The 20,536-nt window shown below is 48.1% G+C and overlaps 1 protein-coding gene across 17 annotated transcripts in view; it reads right to left on the bottom strand.

Annotated features, from left to right (window-relative positions):
* Positions 1 to 20,536, bottom strand: part of NAV2 (neuron navigator 2) — a 742,917-nt gene that overhangs the window by 145,328 nt on the left and 577,053 nt on the right. For all 17 annotated transcript variants that reach the window (XM_040495644.1, XM_040495643.1, XM_040495633.1 and 14 more), the window contains 3 exons: positions 17,734 to 17,846; positions 12,385 to 12,493; positions 10,079 to 10,468 (listed from right to left, as the gene is read on the bottom strand). In XM_040495644.1, coding sequence (XP_040351578.1) covers positions 10,079 to 10,468; positions 12,385 to 12,493; positions 17,734 to 17,846 — 612 coding nt within the window. The remainder of the gene's footprint in view (positions 1 to 10,078; positions 10,469 to 12,384; positions 12,494 to 17,733; positions 17,847 to 20,536) is intronic.

Here is a 20,536-nt window from a genome sequence, read left to right on the forward strand (position 1 = left end):
TTAAAAGAAGTTTAAAAAACGTCTGTCAACTTGAATACAGTCTCCCTGTAGCGCTGATGAATGGACCCAAGATGGAAGCTCCCCTGGCTGAACACCTGGGGCCAATCTGATGCCCAAAGGCTGCCATGCGTTTTGTGGGTGCCGCTTACCAACAAAGAGCCCCGTGAGGGGCAGGGAGTCTGTTCCAACAGGACAGCGGACAGTCCAGATGATGGGAAGGGGTATTCACACTTCCCACGTGAGTATCAGTTATGGCCTCACCTCAAACCCCATGCCTCACGAGATGTCTCACTGGGGTCTGAGGACGTGTAAGGGTGGAAGAGAAGGAAACACAGTGAGCACCTTCACCCCTCACCAGGCACTGAACTAGGTAATGTACAGACATCACATCCCACTGAGCCTGGGCAACGCCATCACGATTAAGAGGGTGATCCGGGGCGCCTGGGGGGCTCGGCTGCTTAAGTGTCCAACTTCAGCTCAGGTCATCGCATCTCATGGCTGAGTTCAAGCCCCGTGTCGGGCTCTGTGCTGACAGCGCAGAGCCTGGAGCCTGCCGCGGAGTCTGTGTTTCCCTCCCTCTCTGCCCCTCCCCCTGCTCATGCTCTCTCTCTCTCTCTCTCTCTCTCTCTCTTAAAATTAAATAAACATTAAAAAATCTTTTTAAAAAAAGGTATGCTCTGGAAGGATCCACGATGCCCAGGCACCGTACCGGCACTCTGCATGCGTGATCTCATCCAATCCACAGCAACTCTAGGCATGGTTTTTCTCATTTGCAGATGAGAAAAGCTGGTTTCCCAGAAAGACAAAGTATAAAAGATCGCCCCCCCAACCCCCTCCCAGGGCCTACTCTATTCTCAGACCCAGCTTGGAGCCCACACATTTTGCTTCTCAATGCTAACATTGATCACCACCTGCCCCGTGTTAGAATTAAATGCTGACCAACACGGCACTCTTTGCCACTGGGCCCGGAGCTATTTCAGGGCAAGGACTGGAAGTTGTGGGACTGGAGTTTCCCTCAAGCCCCCAGAGGGACATTCTGTAGGCTGCCGCGTACTCTGCTTAAACATTCAGCCAGCCCTGGTCTGGAGATTCCTTGGAGGCTGACGCAACCTGTGGGCCCCGGGGGGGGTGCCCACACGCAAGAGGGAAATCTGGAAAACGACAGAGGGTGCTGAGGACAACTGCCAACTATTTCCCAGCCACTTACGGCACAGGCCAAAACCCGGGAGCCGTCCTGGAGCCTTCATGCCCTTCGTCCATCCGGCCCCCAAGTCAGGCTGTGTTCAATGTGACGTCTCTCTGACCCTTGTGCGCGTCTGTTCCCACAGCCTTGGCCTTCCCAGAGCCTGATCACTGCTGTCTGGCTCTCACAGTGTCTGTGCCCATCCCCCTCCAGTCTTCAGTCTCCAACCCACCATAAAAACATGCCCATGCCCGTATGTCTTCGTGCCCTTGCTCTTGACCTTGGTGTGGCTGCTTGTTTACCCTTCAAGGCCCAGCTCATAGGCCCTGAAGGTGTTGTAGCTGCTGGATGCTATGGCAGTGAGCATCCTCTGGATGCTGTGCCCGTGTGCCACCTCAGGGAAGCCACACGAGAATGCCGTGGGAAGGGATGGAGAAACTTGCTCAAGGACACACATCTAAGGGTGGGGGAGCCAGCTCTGGAATCCCGGAGGGACTCCACAGCCCACACTCTGCCTGCTGCCCCTAGCTTGCAGTCCACTCTGTGTTCCCCATCAGTGGTGCCTACAGAACTCACTGCGTCTCCACTGGTCTCCCGGGCACACCATCCACATTGACTTATGCACTTGCCTGTGGCATAAGCTTCTCTCCGTGACAGCAGGATGTAGAGGACTGGTCTTGTTCATTTCTCTTGACCTCAGTGCCTTTATCATAGTCTCTAACTCAATAAACATGTCTCAATGGAATTTTACTGGGGCGCCAATGGGGCTCAGTTGGTTAAGCATCCGACTCTTGATTTTGGCTCAGGTTGTGATCTTGTGGCTCGTGAGTTCGAGCCCTGCATCGGGCTCTTTCCTGTCAGCACAGAGCCCGCTTTGAATCCTCTGTCCCCCTCTCTCTCTGCCCCTCCCCGGCTCACACATTCCACCCCCACCCCCGCCCAAAAAAATAAAACATTTGAAAAAAAAAATATATGGAATTTTACTGCCTTTTACCTGGAGCCTCCCCAGAAGGCAGGCCAAAGAGGCTTTCCAGATTCCAAATCCATGAGAGCCCATGCTTTGGGAAGCTCTGGAACCCGTACTGGTAAGGGTGGAGAGCAGGCAGTCAGGCCCCTTTAAGGACCATTCAAGGCAGCCTGAGGTATGGCTTTTTCTTCTCAAAGCACCCACTTTTGTTCCCTTTCCCTCCCCTTTCCTGCAGGATGCTGGGGGAAAGAGGGAGGTAGGAAGGGATTCAAATCCCAAAGCAAGCTAGGAAATTCTCAAGAAGTCAGGGCCTGGTTTCCTGAGAAGACAAGACACCCCCTTTTTTCTCTCTTCCCCATAAATTACTAGGCCAACATTTGCTATTAGTTATGAGCGGCAGTCTAGCCTGCCCATGCCGAAAGCGGACCACACGTCATTTCATGGAGCTGTTCCCAGTAAATCTTTCTTTAATCCTGGTCTCTGCCCACTCAATCTATCGTCACCCACGGTGGCTGGAGTCAGCTCGGGAATGCTGGGGAATTTCTCTACTTTCAGCCCGTTGTCAGCTCGATTGTTCTTTCTTCTCTGATAAAACTGCCTACCCAGCTGCCGATAAGGGCTGACAGATTTCCCACACTCAGTAAATCAAGGGGGTCGACTGCGGGTTGAAGAAGTGTGCAACCCATACCTCTGCGGGCATCAGGGACCATGGACACTGGTAGCCAGAGTCATCGATCAGCCAAACCACCCACGTCCCACGACACCACAACCACACGGGGAAAGCGGTCCCTGGTTCTGCAACGCTTGGGGAAATGAATTGTGCCCCCCCACCCCCCCGCACGACACCCTGTGCTTGCTTGCTCTAAAGCGAGCTTTTTAGGAAAACAGGGGTCACTGTACTTGCCTGGGATACTTAACACTGAGGAAAATATTAGACAGGGAAAAGCATTTATGGTTTCTGTGAATTCATACACCATAAAGACCTGTCAGTGAGGAAACACTGAGGGAAGCAGAGAGGAACGGACAGGCTGTGCACTGGGGCCTGGCCCAGCCCCATCACTGGCCTGTGGAGCTACTCCGGGCCTGTGGCTTCATGCTGGAGCTCCACTGTACTTTTTATTTTTTTCAGTTTTTACTTCATTTTTTTAATGTCGTTTTTGAGAGACAGAAAGTGAGTGAGGGAGGGGCAGAGAGCAAGGGGGACAGAGGATCCGAGGCAGGCTCTGCACTGTCAGCATAGAGCCCGACGTGGGGCTGGAACTCACCAACTGTGAGATCACGACGTGAGCCCAAGTCAGATGCTCAGCTGACTCAGCCACCCAGACACCTGTACATTATATTTTTTACATGTGTGTGTGTGTGTGTGTGTGTGTATTGTGTGTGCGTGCACACGTGCACGTGAAGAGGGTGCAGTGCATTAGGGACAAGTGACTTACCCAAGGCCTTACACATCAGTCTGCCTACAGGGCTGAGTCTTTACCTTTCCATGACAACGAAACCTTTCTAACTCCACCGGGACCTGCCCAGTGGCTGATTGGCGACTTGGTCTTCCCAAGCTTCCTAAGAGCCCAAACAAAGCAAGGTCATTGCAGAGGGACCAACCTGGAGAAACAAGAACCCATCCTTCCCAAATGCCAGGGGTGTCTGCCGTGCCCTGCCATGACCCAGGGCCTTTCAGGACAGTCTCACCTAAAATCATTTATGTTGGCTTCCTCTCTTACCAATCTGCCAGGAACAACAGCCGGTCAAGGTCACTGTGGGTCTGGCCTGGAAAGACCATGAGAAACATTCACCAGATGAGAAAGAGCCTTTCATGCCATTGGTGCCCTCTTTTCGACTCTCGGTGTTGTCTGCTGTGATCTATGCTGACTTGGTGAGAAATATCTCACACATCTGACCATGATGGTCAATGCAGGAAGGGAGAGAACAGTGGCACCCCATCTCCGCTGCCCCCAGGGCACACGGCCCTAATGTTCTGGGCTCTCTCCCTTTTCCTGTACTGTCCATGTCCAGCTTACTGTGATAGGGGTGGTCAAAGGTCTGGAATAATCCGACAGAAGACAGGGCCAAGCAGAGGGCAGACAACGCAGCTGGGCCTGAATTAAACTCAAGGGGCTTCTAACTCAGCTACACATTCATTCAGGGCCGTGTGATTGGTCTTGCTTCGCTCACGGTCAGTAGCAGCATTCATTCAACAAATATTTATTGGCTATTAACTATGCAACAGGAACTGCGCCAACCAATGAAGACACGGGAACGTCCAAGACAGATGTGACTTTAACCTTTAAGAGGCTGCAACAGGTGTGGGCTTTGTACCTTCTTCAGAATTAACACACTGAAATAGTCTAAAAATTATTTTGTGGGGGTCCCTTGCTTGATTTTACACACACACATATTTATTTTTTTTAAATGTTTGCTTATTTTTGAGAGAGAGTACGAGAAGGGCAGAGAGAGAGAGAGAGAGAGAGAGGGAGGGAGGATCCGAAGAGGGCTCTGTGCTCACAGCAGAGAGGCCAATGCAGGGCTCGAACTCACGAATTGTGAGATCGTAACTTGAGCCCAAGTCGGACACTCAACTGACTGAGGCACCCAGGCACCCCCATACGCATTTTTATAATAATTCTGATGTAGTGCTACTATTATGGGCAAGTCAAATACCACGGGTGCCCAGAGTCCCCACCTCCACTCGGAAAGAATCACAGAAGGCTTCTGCGAGGAGGTGACCTGGCAGCAATGATGGGAAAAGCAATCTAGGCACAGGTGGTGCACATGCAAATGATACACAGAAGCATCAAACACCCTGTGTTATAGATTAAATGCTTGTCTCCGTCACCCCCACCAATTCGTATGTTTGTATGTTGTTCACATGTTGAATTAGCTGTGGGAGGTAACTGGGTTCAACGAGGTCATGAGGAGGGTGGGGCCCCCATGAATGGGATTAGTGCCCTCCTAAGAAAAGAGAGACACATCAAAACACTTCTCTCTGCCATGTGAGGACACAGCAAGCCAGGAAGGGGGCACTCACCAGAACCTGACCATGCCGGCACTCTGATGTTGGATTTCAGCCTCCAGAACTGTAGAAGTAAGTGTCTGCTATTTAAGGCCCCCAGTCCAAGGTATTTTGCTAGAGCCGCCTCAGCTAAGACATGCCCCGACATATTTACGGAGCTATAGGAAATTCAGGGGGCATGGGTTGCTCTACTTCCGAAGATCAGAGTCCCCCATCAGGGACCGGCACACATGTACTATCTGCTGATGGAGAAATCCCTGACACCTAACGGGGAAGACTGCAGCTATCACAGAGCCAGCCCGGAAGACCAGCTTGCTCCCAACCCTGCTTTCCCTCCCACACCACACTCCTGGTCAGGCCACATGTGAAAGACAAACCAGCTACTAGACTTACCACTTCCTGAGCCCTGAGTCCCAAAGCAACAGAAGGCAGAATTAAAAGCAATCAAAACCACAGCATCACATCCCATACTGGCCACTAGATGGAGCTATGCATCGCACCAAAAAGACAAAGCAGCTGAGGTTCATTTTCTCCCAGGTCTGTAGATAGCATCATTGGGTTTTATAGCTGATGGTGGCAAGTTATAGAAGCTCAAGGTCCTGGGAGGGTACGCATGGAGAACAGGTCATGCACAGATATTCATTAAATACCCACTTGTAGTCTCTGAGTTTAGAAAAATACTGAGCACTGCCTGCCTTCCAGGAGCTCCACCTTTGGTGGAGGATGTTTATTTTGTAGAATCAGTCAGATGGGCCTGAGGGAAAGGAACGCCATGGGGAAATAGCCATGTCGTGAGGCACCAAGCTTTACACATACAGGACACATAGTCTTTGGTAATGAACAGCAGGTAACCCAGAGCAGTGGGGACCGTGGGGCATGTGAGGTGGGCTGTGGCCGGGGCTAAGGAAGGGAGAGCGGCTGACGAAAAGACCATAAAGAGCTTCCCACATTCAGTTGAGATCTGTTCCTACAAGAAATGGGAAGTCATCAAAGGTTCTTGCAAAAGGAACATGATATAACTGAGTGCCTCCTCTGAAAGGGGGAAAAAAAAAAATCATCTTTCCAAACATATGGACGCTAAGCCGGTCCCTTTAATTTTATTCTATACCATATGGCACTTTGAATTTTTAGAAGATCAGTAAATGGATTGACTTCACAGATCAAAACTTAGTAAGAAACATCTTCGTCTGTTATTTTAATTTCTCCTCCATGAAGTACAGCCAAAGCCCAATTTATCAATCTAATAAAAGGAAGTGGTGAGGTCAGGTGACAACTATAAAGTTCTTTGTCACGCCTGGTACGTACTAAGGGCGATAGAAGAGTTTAATAAATACACACTCATAAAGACAAAAGGCATTTGCTATTAGGTTCTTAGCGAAACTCAATGGAAACAGAGTAATTTCAGCCCCACCTTAGGGAGAATTGAATGATACACACAGGTGCATGTGCATACATATCCAGTGGAGACAATGAACTAGAGACAGCAAAAAACAGCTGCTAGACCAAGCTGGGGGGTACAGTGTGTCATTTTAAACCCCAAGGTCATGGGTTTTCAGAAACCAAGCTTAGTTCCACATCAGGCATTCTAAATAAACTTGGTGTAAACTTTTACAAAAACTTTAAGAGCCTCCACACGGATTTAGACATTACTCACACATCAAGGCCGCTCCCACTAAGCCAAACAAACATCTGGATGAACACTTTAATCATCTCACTGTTTTCAAGTGTCTGGATGTTTGAGGTTGATAAGACATCTAGATCCTGTCTGAAACCCTGTGTCTTCATCAGATATTTGCCATTAACCAGATACAACCTCAAAGAGAACTATCTAATTGTAGAGGGGTAAAGACCATATTAATTGTAGTGCTGCAAGGCTTAGGGGCGTTAAATGTTGTACTAACGTCACAGAGCTTGCAAGGGGGGGCCGAGCAGGGTTCCAGCTCAGGCTCACGACTCAGTCTGTTTTCTTTCCACTACATCCACTGCTTCAGCAAGGACTTATTTAGCAGATTCCAAAGCACGGAAGAATAGCTCAGTCCTTCAACACCTACACATAGTCATGTTTATAAGGGGAAAAAGAAAAGAGTACAAAGAACCTTAAACCTGCCTTGAACTCAGCATAGGAAGGCAAACAGGTAACTTGGCCTCAAAACAGAAAACTCAACACGCGTTTCCATAGAGCGGAGTCTTACTTAACTCGTGTTCCGGAGCATTAGATGCCATCTGGGCTTCCCTCTCCTCATTTTGAAGGTAAAGTTCTGCATTAAAAGAAATGGGGAAGGAAACCAGACCAGAGTTCTCCAGTGTCAATAATTGGGTGGTTTGCTTACATTTCCGCACTTTTATCTGCACTTGCTCTGAGCATATCTCACTTGCTAAAAATGTAAGCTCTCCCGAAGCAGGAACTGAAATGTAAACATTTGTGCTACTTAGCAGGGATAAAGGTTATGGTTGAAGAGCTAAAAATCTAGGACCATCTCACTGGGACAGCACTCAGGTTCAGTGGAGAGTGTTCCAATGACGCCACCTTGTGGAAACTGTAAACACTACCTCAAAATCAGACACTGACCGTCTACTGAGGATTAAAAGACTAGCTTGACAATAAAATTAACTATTAGAGGACACACGCACAAAAAATCTCAGAATCACTAAAAAATATTTTCGTAGCATATTCCAGTGGGAATTGGTAATGATAATCCTGAGGCCACACTGGACACCAAAAGTCTTCTAAATAATAATAAAAAGGTTAAATTACAGGCAATTTTAGTAATAGGTATATGAGATTGTTTTTCGTGCTTATGGAAAACTAGCAACATATGATTATGCTCTCGGTTAACCAGATTTTACTAGTCCATTAGTGTTCCCAGCCATTCTGGAAAGCAGAAATTTGTCCCACTGTAAGGGTTTGGTGGCTCCTGTCTTCCAAGATTTTGCTCACCAAGATGGTTCTAAAAGGGACGGGCAGAAAGCCAAAGCATGTCTATAGCTGAGGTTTTCATGAAATGAAAGAACATTTCTACTAAGACAAGTAAAACTGAGCAAAAGTAAATTAATTTTGAAATAAACTCCAGTAGTTGTGCTATTTTAGTGTAGTGATAAAATGTTGGACAAGATGGTTTAATAACAGGCTCAGGTTCTGAAGCCACGAACCCTGGGCTCTGTCTCCTCATCACTTTGAGACCTTAGGCAAGTTCTTTAACCTTCCTACTCATTCATAAAAATGGGGATTATGATATCACCTACTTGCCGTGACACAGAACAAGGTAACGTATATGAAGCACAGTGCTCGGCACGTAGTGGGAACATTAGCTATCATTAAAATTATTTAAATACTGACTCACCCATGGGGGTCTTGATCACTCTGTTCATGGAAATGAGCAGGATGATTATTATGACTGTTTTTTTTTGTTTGTTTTTTTTTTAATTTTTTTTTTCAACGTTTATTTATTTTTGGGACAGAGAGAGACAGAGCATGAACGGGGGAGGGGCAGAGAGAGAGGGAGACACAGAATCGGAAACAGGCTCCAGGCTCCAAGCCATCAGCCCAGAGCCCGACGCGGGGCTCGAACTCACGGACCGCGAGATCGTGACCTGGTTGAAGTCGGACACTCAACCGACTGCGCCACCCAGGCGCCCCTTGTTTGTTTGTTTTAATGAGAAAGCGAGCAAGAGACAGAGAGAGAGAGACAGGGTGAGAACAGGGGACGGGCAGAGAGAAAGAGAGGGAGACACAGAATTCGAAGCAGGCTCCAGGCTCCGAGCTGTCAGCACAGAGCCCGAGGCAGGACTCGAACCCACGGGGTGCAAGATCATGACCTGAGCCAAAGTCGGATGCTTAACCGACCGAGCCATCCAGGTGCCCCACGCCTGATTTCTGTTAGCTGCAATTCTGACTGCTGATTTCGGGACAGGAGGAAAAGATCTTGGAGAGTTTGTGCACAAGTTCTCAAATGAAGAAGTCTCAGGCGAGTGAAATAAACAGAGGCGCCTTCAGTTTTCACAGAGATCTGGGAGTGAAGTTAATATCAGGAAGCCTTACCTAGTGCCATACGTGGCCACAGGGCAACTTAGACATCATCCCACCGCTCACTTTAAGTTCCCATGTGAACAAATGGAGAAACAGGGTGGCTGGGTTTTTTCCTTCATCTCTCAATCCACACATTCATGAAGTCAGCCATATTTATGATATAAGTTTCTGTATGTACCACGTATGGGGGATAAGGCGGCGAATAGGCCAGACGATGTCCCTCCTTCGTGGTGCTTTATTGTGGCAAGCAGGAGGGGGCAGGGGGACAAGAAAATATAAACATGTCATCAGGATAATTTCCAATAGGGACAAGCTTTCGGGGGAGCATAAGACGGCGATGGAGATGATCAGGGCACGGGGCAGGCCACATAACTACTTCAAGCTGAGTAGTCGAGGAGGGTTCCTCCAAAGAGCTGGCCGAGGATCACAGGAACCGAATCCAGGTGGAGAGCCCACAGCCCATGAGGCAGGAAGAAGCTTGATGAGAATGAGGAAGAGAAGGAAGCCAGGAAGCAGAGGAAGCAAGACGGATGGAGAAGGAGGACCTCTAAGAAGGCGACGGCCGAACTAAGCAGTCTGGATTCCATCTGAGGCGCGAGTCTTGGTTTAAAGGACCAACACGATCAGTCTGTTGCCAAGTGTCACTCCGGCCGCTGGTGGAACCTTGCTAGACCTCCCCTAGCAAGTTACTGGCTAAGTCTGGACTGGGGGCTCAGGTCTGGTGACTGTCAGCCCAGAAAGTTCCCCCTCACACCACACCACCTTTGACAGGGACAGCAGAGTGCAGTAGACAGTCTGATCTCAGAGAACTTACACAAAGCCCCACCAGAGAGAAACCAGCTGCCAAGCCTTCTCCCGCTCTGTGGAGAGAGAGAAGCCCCAGGGACTCACCCGCTTGTGATGTCATCAGTCCGGATGTTCTTGCTCAGAACGTCCCCGTCACTCATGTAGCCGGGGGCGTCCATGCTGATGCCTTCCAGGTCCATCTCGTCTCCTGCCTTGTCTGAGACGTCCACGTGGCAGACGCTGCTTCCCCTGGAGGCCAGCTGCCTCCTCAGAGGGGCAGAGTACACGTAGCGGCCCGACTCGGTGTTGATGAACCGGCTGGCGTTGGCTCGAGGCGGGTACCCGTTGCCCATAGAGGGGGCATCTCCCGCTTGGAGCCGGGGGCTGGACTGGCCGAGTCTCCAGGACAGAGGAGTGGGTCTGCCTGTCAGGCTGAGGATACTGCGCCCACTTATCTCCGTGGTGACGTTGGTGTCAAATGTGGTTTCCAATGTGCTGAAAACATAAAAGCGGCCTTGGCTTAGAACCTCATTAACTCAGGACCCTTTGTAGTTTTTTTTTTTTTTTTTTTAGAATTATGTAATTTTTTTTTTAAAACTATGAAATACTTCCCATACACGAAACAGCATCAAGCAATAGCCACCAATGCACTACCCACTGTATTTCCTGTTAAAAATGAGAAGACGAAGCTGTACGTGAATAGAACACTCTGAGAAGCCCAGCAGAGACCTTCCCCCTAAAACATGGTACCAGATCCCCACTACCCATGACTTCAATGAAATGACCTTAACTACTGGACTCTTCTTGCCAACCCAAGAAAGGAAAAATGCCAAAATGACAGGGAGGGGGCAGAACACATCCTCTGACCCACACATTCCAGGATGCTGTGTGACAGCTCCCCTTTGCCACTCCCGAGCTCCCAGTGTCACCTGTCACGTGCTCAGCTCCCTCTACACCAAGCAGGTGGGGAGAGCCCTGATTTTGTAACTCTAAGCTCTATTTCCCCCACACTTTTGCTTCTCCCACGTCTCGTCCAAAAGGACAACTAAATTTCAGGGGCAAGAGGCTGGGAGAGTGGTAATTACCCAGGTTCAAGGTCCATAATAAATGAAGTTACAAGGATCTGAATCTGCCAGGAGACTGAGTGCATCCCTGGCCATTAGAAAGACTCTTCCATCACTCTCTCCAGCCCTGCAGATCTTGTGGCACAAGCAGGCTGGTTAATGTACCTCTGCAGAGCGCACTGGGGTCTCCCAACTGAGCTGAGAGAGCCTTCCCTGAAGAAAAGCCATCAAAGGTCTCCCCGCTGTCATCGTGACTGTCGTAGCCCAAACCAAGAAAGCCACCAAACTGCCACAACCCCCAGCAAGTCAGTTTCGGTGATTAAGGTGGAAAGAGGGGTGTTTCATAGTTGATCACGGCGTCACGGGGTCTAGCAGCTGGCTCCATGCCATCAAATACGTAAAGGTTTGGCAAGGGGGCACCACACTACGACCCGTCAAGTTTACTGTCCTCGGGAAGAACCAGTTTCGGGAAGAACCGGGAAGAAACTATTTGTTTCCCTTTCATCCTAGAAGCGGCCTTACTACCCTCATACTGGGGACCCCTAAGGTTCAGGCTCCTGTCTCATTTAAGATAGAACCCACAGCGCTCAGCCCCGTTCTGCCAAAGCTGCCGGGAGTTGGGGAAGCCCTGCTGTCCCTGTGCTATGTTCATTTATCAAAGAAACTGAAATTGGAGAAGCAAGGGAGACTCCCTGGGAGTTACCGGGGCAACTAGCACTTTGCCTTCATCATCAAGGCCAAAGGCAAACCGTCAACTTTGGTGCTGCCAAAATCCACGAAGGGGGTCAGAGGGTTGCAACCTCTCCGACTTCACGCTCAACAATGAAAACAACCTGATGCATGTTTCCAATGTAATCCTAGATCTCATCCAACGCAATCACAGTTTAAACACGATCATAAGTTTTTATAAATATTTCCTTACGTGTTTTATACGCGGGCATGACTAACAACATTACAGAGCGTTGTGTATCAGAAGACTGGGTAGGAATTCAAGTTATTCACTTTATCACGCAGGTCAAATATAGTTCACCTGCTCATTTTAACAGCACAATACAGGCTTGGAAAACGCAAGTCAAGTGAAATTTAAATGGAACTGGTCCACAATATCCACTGACAAATGGATTTAGCGACCTTCTGCTTTGGGGAGGAACCAGTCTATACTGATTTTTGCCCCTGACATTTCTCTTCTGCACATTGGATGGCCTGCTCTGTGAATTCCAGCACATTTGGGGATCAAAATTATTCATTCCATTATTAACCAAGTCGCATTGCTGGTGGCATGAACAAACATAGGAGAAGCTGCATGAAAATCAAGTCGCCCGTGATGCAGTGAAGACATTCATTCACCTGTGTGTGACCTGAGTTCCCCGTAAACTAGACATGGTCTCCTCCAAGTTCTGCCGCAGGTCAGCGATGTTCTTCACTGTTCGCAGCCGTCGAGCTTCAGGGTCTTCCCCTGGAAAGATGAGGGGTAAGACTTTTAATCCTCTGATAGATCGTGAGCTCCACGGAACACGCCATGTTCGATGCTCAGGGCCTGGCTCACTGTGGGCGCTTAAGGATTTGAGAACAAATGGATGGATGGACACCCAAAGGAAGTCGCTAAATACAAGGAGAGAAGTCTTTCTTTTCCCTCCAGGTCCCTTCTGAAACAGGTAAAGTCTACCTTGCAGGAGAAGCAAAGCACCTGGCCTGAAGGGCAAACACATTTACAAACTGTCTCCAATAAAGACAAACACAAGTTAGGTCTAAGCACCTCCCACCAATCGTTTTCTGCCCGTGCAGAAGTGGGTGAAGCATTTTATTTTCTCACCCACTGGTGGTAACACTCTGCTTTCTACCAGCCCTATTTGGTAAACACAACTTGCAGTGCCTAAAAGATCTTCACTTATTAATCACAAATATTTCTACAGAGAGAGGTTTGCCTCTTTCTGTTGGATTTTTATGTCATCTCAAATTCCAGTCCTTCTAACTCACTGGCTGTGTGACCGTGGGGAAGGTGCTGACCTTCTCTATCGCTCAGATTCCATAGTCCTCAAAAGAGGACAGTAACAGTACCAACGTAGGACAGCTGTAAACAGGATAGGGCCTGGAGATTCCTGAGCGCAGCATCCACCTCAGGCACTAAGTCATGCCAGCTGGTGCTGCAGAGCAGGAAGCCATCAAGAGGACTGAGGGTTTCTCTTCAGGGGATGAAACTTCCATTCTCTGGGCAAGATTTTCCACAGAACACCCAGCCAGTCAGAGGTCAAGCTGGCATTAAGGGTACCAGCAGAAACGGGCCCTACACAAGCTAGGAAGCCACATGCCCTCCAGAGAAGCCTTGCTCTGGGTTCTCTGGCTCTTCTGCTTCGTGTGGGCTTACATGGGGCAGAGGAGATGGGGAATAATAACAAGAACGATGGAAGGAAGCAAACACCTGTCCCTCAGAGTAATTCCAGGGAAGGCTGAGAAGCCTGCCGAAGAACCACAATCGAGGCTCCTTAAAAGCCTGTGACTATCTCAAGCTTTGAGCGACATTTTTAAGGACATCTCCGCATAGAACTGGTACACATGGGCGGGCAGCAGCGAGTGGAATTGACATCAGGAACTACTACATAGAACTCCCAGCAGCTGTCATTAATAAGGGAACAGGCAGCTAACGGGGCACCTGGGTGGCTCAGTCAGTTGGGCGTCAGACTTCAGCTCAGGTCATGATCTCACAGTTCTGTGTCTCCCTCCCTCTCTGTCCCCGCCTCGTTCACACTATGTTTCTGTCTCCTAACAATAAATAAACATTAAAAATAATTTAAATAAGGGAACAGGCAGCTAAGAAATGTTATGGAACTGACTTTCTTTCTGAGGCAGAAAGCTTCTATAGTTGTTCTTGACACGGTAGTGCCTGGAGATCGGGCGACGGACTGAATGACACATGTGTGATTTTATGGAGGAAATTTGCTCTAGCAAACTCTCCGGTCCTTGAAAATACCAAGTGTTTCCAATTTTCTCCTCCTTTTGAACCAAGAGAAAGTTGGAAGGCATTTTTCTCTTATCTGAACAGTGGTCCAGGCTTGCATTTCCCACCCAATTCTTTAAACATACATATATATGTGTGTTTTCAAACAAAAGCAGTGATGAAAGTTTACTTCCCTTCCTGCATGGCACTGGAAGAATGTAACTACATCAATCTCCTGGCCTATCCAGTATCTTTTGCTGTCACTTTGGCCATATTCTGTCTATCATAAGAAGGCCAAAAAGGTACTATCCTTGCGACAGCTCTAGGCCCTGCAGTAAACATTGATCAAAGCCAAACCTAGGGGCGCCTGGGTGGCTCAGTCGGTTAAGCATCCGACTCTTTATGTCAGCTCAGGTCATGATCTCACAGTCTGTGCGATCGAGCCCCTCATCAGGATTCGCTCTCTCTCTCTGTCCCTCTCCCATGCACATATGTGCACTCTCTCTCTCAAAAATAAACAAACTTAAAATAAATTAATAATAAAGAAAGCTAAATCTAGGCACAAACTTCCCAGTTAGTTAACTTAATCCCCTATAAAAGCATCATAATTGTACCTATTTTCCCATGTCTCTCCTAATTGGCATGTTCACCTGTAAACTCTCCTTTAGAAATTCAAAAGACCTTTGAGATGGGAAGGTATCTCACCCTTACTCTTAGTAACTCTCACACAAATCCGCAGTTGCCCGAGAGATATTTATTGTCCAAAAATGTTTGGTCAGCGTAGGGCTGAAAGAAAAAGCACAGACTGCCTGCATTTCGACAAAGGTTTGAACTCTGGCGATGCTATCTATTAGCCGCTTGACTTCGAGTGAGTCATTTGATCCTTTCTGAATGTCATCCGTCAAATGGGGATAAAAACCTTCCCTGAAAGGGGCAGTAGGAGGATCGCATGAGATGCTTATGATACGCCTGGCACAAAATGAGGGCTTGCTGAATTCGAGTTTCCTGTTTCCCTTGTTGGGGCATGCGGCTTTGTGCTGGGAAACGCCTGCAACCCCCCAGCCCCAGCCCAGAGCACGACACATACCAGATTCCAAGAGCAGCGCAGAAGTGCAAACTAGGACCCACCCACCTTGCTCAGGTGATCACATTCTCAATTGCCGTTTCTGTCTCCTCAGAGGCTGCACGATGTGAGCAAGGACGTGCACCAGCTCACAGCCTGAGCAGAATGAACACACAACTATGCTCCGGTGGGAATGGAGGCCCCTTCTGCTCGCGTACAGAGGTCTTAAGGTATTCCCTGTCCCTCTGCAGCTCTTCTGTATTCACAAGGTCAGCCCTCCCTTGGGCGACCGGCCACGATGGACAGAACACCACACTGTGACCCAACAGGGCTGACCTTGGAGGACGTCAGGGTGTTACAAGAGGAACGTGGAGGGAGCCCGGGATTTTCCCTTGGAGGGAGGAGGCTCAAGGGAGAAGCTGTTGTACGACAAAGAATGGAAATTAGCTGTGGGCTGTAAGAGGATGGCTTATATCCGGTGACTAGAAACGAAAGAATAAAGAATTTCTGTTACCAGTGAAGGCCAACAAAAAAATGGAAGGGCTGCCTTACGAAGGAATAATTTCCTGTCACGAACGTTCAAGCAGAGACTGAAAGACAATTTGTCAGTGAAGGACAGAGGGGTTCGTGGACTGGATAATCAACAGGTGTGTGTGCTCCCTTCTGACTCTATGATCCAAGTTACAAGGTCTCGACTGTAATGTCATACAAATGACAAAGCACCATGGGAAAACCCACCTAGTTCGCCACCTGAAGAGGGGCAGAGCTAAGCAATCGGTCAGTGTCATAGATGTCCATTTCTAAATATACCCGCTACTCATTGTCACTTCAAGGGATCAGCTGTGGATAGGTGAATTCGACCTTATACTACTATCCGTTGTGTCCATAAAATGATTCACAGCCTAGTCACACATGTGATGTCTACTGCTTGAACGTAAAGACAAGTCACTCTAAGAAATTCCGCTTAGCAATTAAAAAAAAAAAAAAAAAAAGGAAGGAGGGAAGGAAGGAAGAAAAAAGGGAGGGAAGGGTGATGTGGAATGTCCTCTGGCCGCTGCTTCTGCTTTTCAAATGTGACTTTTGCAGAGCCTCAGAGTCTGACATGAATCCACACGACTCCACGGGACACACATCTGATATATGCCAGGCTCTCGGAGCACTAGCCTGCCTCTTTTGATGTGTGCCCATAAGAATACAGTCTGGAATGTGTGTGGAGACCTGAGTAGTCCCTGAACACCACACCCTTCTCGTAGCGGGCCCTTTTGCTGGGCTAGCCATGTCCTCATATGCAAGGAGGTACAAAGCTTGGAGGGAAGGAAGCACAAGATCAATCCCAAATGTGGGGTCCTGAACCACTGCAAGATGGATCACTTCTAAATGGCTTGAAAGCTCTGCCTCATCACTGTTCCCGGCCAGCAGAACCAGAAGGAAATAGTTAAATAGCTCAGATCCTCTGAAATTAATACTCAGAGCTAATGGTGAGATGGGTATGGTCCCCTCACGTGGGCTGCAGACCAACTCCACAGCTGTGATGTGGCTATTAAAACGGTGTGGTCGTGGATATTTAGCCTAATAAATGGACTTGAAACATGGATTCGATTTTTAAGCCAACCCTGGAAGTGGTAAGATATGCAAAGAATAACACAACCACTGCTAAATGTGTGGTTTACCACTCACTTCCCTGATTAGAAGTTGCTGGAACATAGGACACAGAAGTGGGGAATGGGGCAGACAGACAGAGGTGGTGATAAACCCCGAATGCAGCGCAGTAGGAATCCTGACTCATACGCTAACTTTTCTCCTTTGAGGATGTGACAGGTTTATAACCTTAATAAATCAATACCCGTGGAATTAACTACATGGCAACTGTGGATTTTATGTTTTCATGTAACATAATAGCCCTTTAATCATCATCGTCTAGGTTAAACTTAAATAACATTTAGATATGTTTATTTTTTTGGTAAAAAAAACATTTTTTTTTTTTTTTTACCAAATGTTTATTTTTGGTAAAAGAAGCATGCTGTGTTCTCCTTTCCGATTAATGCAGGATGACAAGAATACATTTTCAATCAGTGCTTCCATACAGAAAAGAAAAAAAAAAAAAGGCAAGATATGATAGTTCCAGATCTTGTTCGAAAGTGACTTTATCTGAAGAGTGAACAAGGAGATTCAAAGTTAAGTGTCAGAGCAGCCCAGGTCCGCTACTGAAATGGAACATGTATTAAAACAGGATTTGCGGGGCGCCTGGGTGGCGCAGTCGGTTAAGCGTCCGACTTCAGCCAGGTCACGATCTCGCGGTCCGTGAGTTCGAGCCCCGCGTCGGGCTCTGGGCTGATGGCTCAGAGCCTGGAGCCTGTTTCTGATTCTGTGTCTCCCTCTCTCTCTGCCCCTCCCCCGTTCATGCTCTGTCTCTCTCTGTCCCAAAAAAACAAATAAACGTTAAAAACAAAAAAAAACAAAAAAAAAACAGGATTTGCCAGTAAGCAAGAGATTTACTTATAATTCTGAGGACAAGGGAGTAGACTGTGCGAGAGAGGGCAGGGAAGAAAGAGAAGACGGAGGAAAACAAAAAATAACACTAGTAACTTTGTTTAGGTTATCCGTCAGTGCAACAGTAAGGCGACTCCAATCAGGCCGGGTGGTTATATGGGAGGTCTCATCGGCAGCAGACACAGACTTTCTGGGGCTCCATACTCACCAGTGAGCTCCTCCAGAGCAGGCTGTCCACTCTTAGTGTAGTGGGTGGGTTCCATGCTCACGCCCGCGGAGCTGGATTCAGCAGTAACATTCCCTTCGGTGTCTGTCTGGGACCTTCACACACAAACCAAAGCAGACACACTTGTCACGAGCAGTAGCTACCACATCTGGACCATTGTGGTCTGACCACAGCACACGCCATCACCCCCTTCAACGAGACGCTTTAGAACAGAGCAGACCAGCAGACTGACTCTAAATAATTCATCAGCACATGTGGAGCAATGTCCTAGAAACAGAGAGAGCCAGTGAACTGTAAAAGATGAAATATTCGTTGCCCAAACGGAGGGTCTGCAATCCCTCACTGGGGAATGCTTCTCCGAATCCCTATCAGGGAGCTAGGTCTGGCCCGAAAAAGGCTGGAGAGTACTGAGTGGTTTGGATCACTTAACCTCCGCCAAAGAGCAACTTCTAAGTACTCAGCAATACCAGAAAGTCAAGCATAAAGATGACTCCACTGACAGCCCCGTGGCCCTCCCCAAATCCTCCTGTCATGGCTCTCTCTGGAAAGGTGACTACAAAACCGGTCAGGAGTGGGTGCCAAGCAGGTGTGTTGGCCCTCTACGTCTCGGATTCAGAGCTCAGATCTTCAGAGATGAAAGGTCTCATCGATCATTATTTCAACACTTTGAAATCTGTACTTCCCCAAACCTTCTCTGTGCCTTTATTTGTCCAGTAAATCAAGGCCACTGCTTCATGCAATGCGTTCTTGCCACAACTACCTCGGCTGACCTAGGCGTGGTGTGCAAATGTGTAATTACACTCAGATGCGTAACCCTGGGTGTAGCATTATTAATTCATTAGCGTCCTGAACTCATTCACCCAGACTTCACTCTCCATGAAAAAAGTGTTTGCCAGGAACGTGGACTGTCTTAAACGTGGGGGACGTACCGAGAAACCTCAAGTCACCCATCCTTCCCCACCTTCGCCCTCCTAATGAAGCCGTCAATTCCAAATTCCTGCAGTCCCCACCCCTTGAGGATTCTTGGATTCGTGTTGCTCCTTTTGACCCACTGGCCGGAGTCCAGGCTTTCATCATCTCTGACCTATAAGCACTTTGTAAACACTGCTTCCAGCCTGGAGGTTGCAAACGGCAGCCAGGTGTCGGAACCAGCCCCTAGATTCTTATTGGTCTGTGTAGCATTTTGAAGCTTTCTGAATTCATTTCAACGTTTTAAAATTGGGAGATTTCACAAGAAATATCTGGATTTCTGCCTTGTCCGTTTCTCCACTTGCAGTGAAAACAAGAAAGTCTACATGGACTTTCTTGCAGGGCGCCACCTGCTGGTGCCAAGTGATGGCTGCTCCCTCTAGACAGTCTAGCACTCCCTCTGCCGCGGTCCCATTACCCCCGGCCACTCATTTCCATTACCTTTTGGGTCGGAATCAGGCATCTGAGTCTGTGGCCTCTATTCTAGACTGTCTGTAGGTCCAGTCTACTCCCCACACCATCCTCCACTGGTTTTTGTGACACCGATACGATCACATCACCCTCTGATCAAAGGCCTCCGATGGTTTCCATGGCCCATAGAGTAAGGTCTAACGTCCTAACTGTGGTAGACAACGCCCCACATGGGTATTCATTTCCAGCCCTGTCTTGTGCCACCCTGCCCTGTACACACAGCCCTGCCGTGTCTTCTCTTCCACCTGTGTCTTCATTCCTTAGAGCACACCATACCCTTAAGGGTTTTGCCTTTGTAGTTAGTGTGACCTGTGCCTAAAGGCTCTTTTCCTCTCCATTCCTCTCTTGCTCCTAATCAGCCTTTAACACGCAGTTCCTGTGTCATCTTGGCCAGGAAACCTTCCCTGACTCTGCTGGCTAAGCGCTCCACCTGTGCGTTTCTACAGCATTCTTATTCTCCTGATGCTGATGTATTACAATGCGAGCTAATTAATAAATCTTGCCTCAACTAGAGAGCTCTCTGAAAGCAAAGACTGGCTCTTTTGACATGGACGTGAAAGAACTCAAGCTGTTCAAGTTCACGTGTAGAGTGGGCCCTTAAGCAGGGTGTACTGAATGTATAAACGAGAAATGTTTAAGTCTAGAAAGAGGCTGGGCCCTACAAGGATCATTAGACTTGGAGTCTGAACATTTCGTTGGCTGCAGGTAGCCACGCACATGTGAGAAGTCACTTCACACCTCTGACCCTCAGGTCCCCCATGTGTACAGCAGGGCTAGCAACAGTGACCTCTCCTGGCTGCCACAAAAATCACGTGACAGGACTCAAGAAGCATTCAGTCAAGTGTAAAGTGATACATGTCCGTGTCACTTCTCAATATAATTCATTCAGTGTGATTCAAAAAGATGACTTATCTTTCTTTTATGCCTTGGTAACATCGCCAATGTTGACAGGTTCTGGGGAGGGGAAGACGGCAAGTTCTCTACAGTAAGTAACCCATGAACTCGAGAGAATTTTAGAGCACAAGGGGAGTCTAACCCATTTAAAAAAATCTCATCTCATCTCATCTCCTTGCTCTATAGATGAAGACAATGAGGTTCAGAGAGCTGCACTGACTCAGAGAGCCAAGACTGTTTGGCGCTTAAGAACTTGGCCCCTCTAGTTAGACAGACTTGGGTTTAGACACCAGCTCTTCTAGCTATTAGCTCTGGACTTGGTGTGAGTTATTTAATCGCTCAGAGCCTCAGTTTGCTCACCTACAGAACGGGGATCTCAAAAGTAGCGAGCTTGTGAAGTCTCGGGGATGATTCTATGGGCGAAGGCATGAAAAGCCTTAGCAGGGTCTCT

Source organism: Herpailurus yagouaroundi, unplaced genomic scaffold, assembly GCF_014898765.1.
Source record: "Herpailurus yagouaroundi ecotype Mexico unplaced genomic scaffold, PumYag 187, whole genome shotgun sequence".
NCBI classification, from domain to species: domain Eukaryota; kingdom Metazoa; phylum Chordata; class Mammalia; order Carnivora; family Felidae; genus Herpailurus; species Herpailurus yagouaroundi.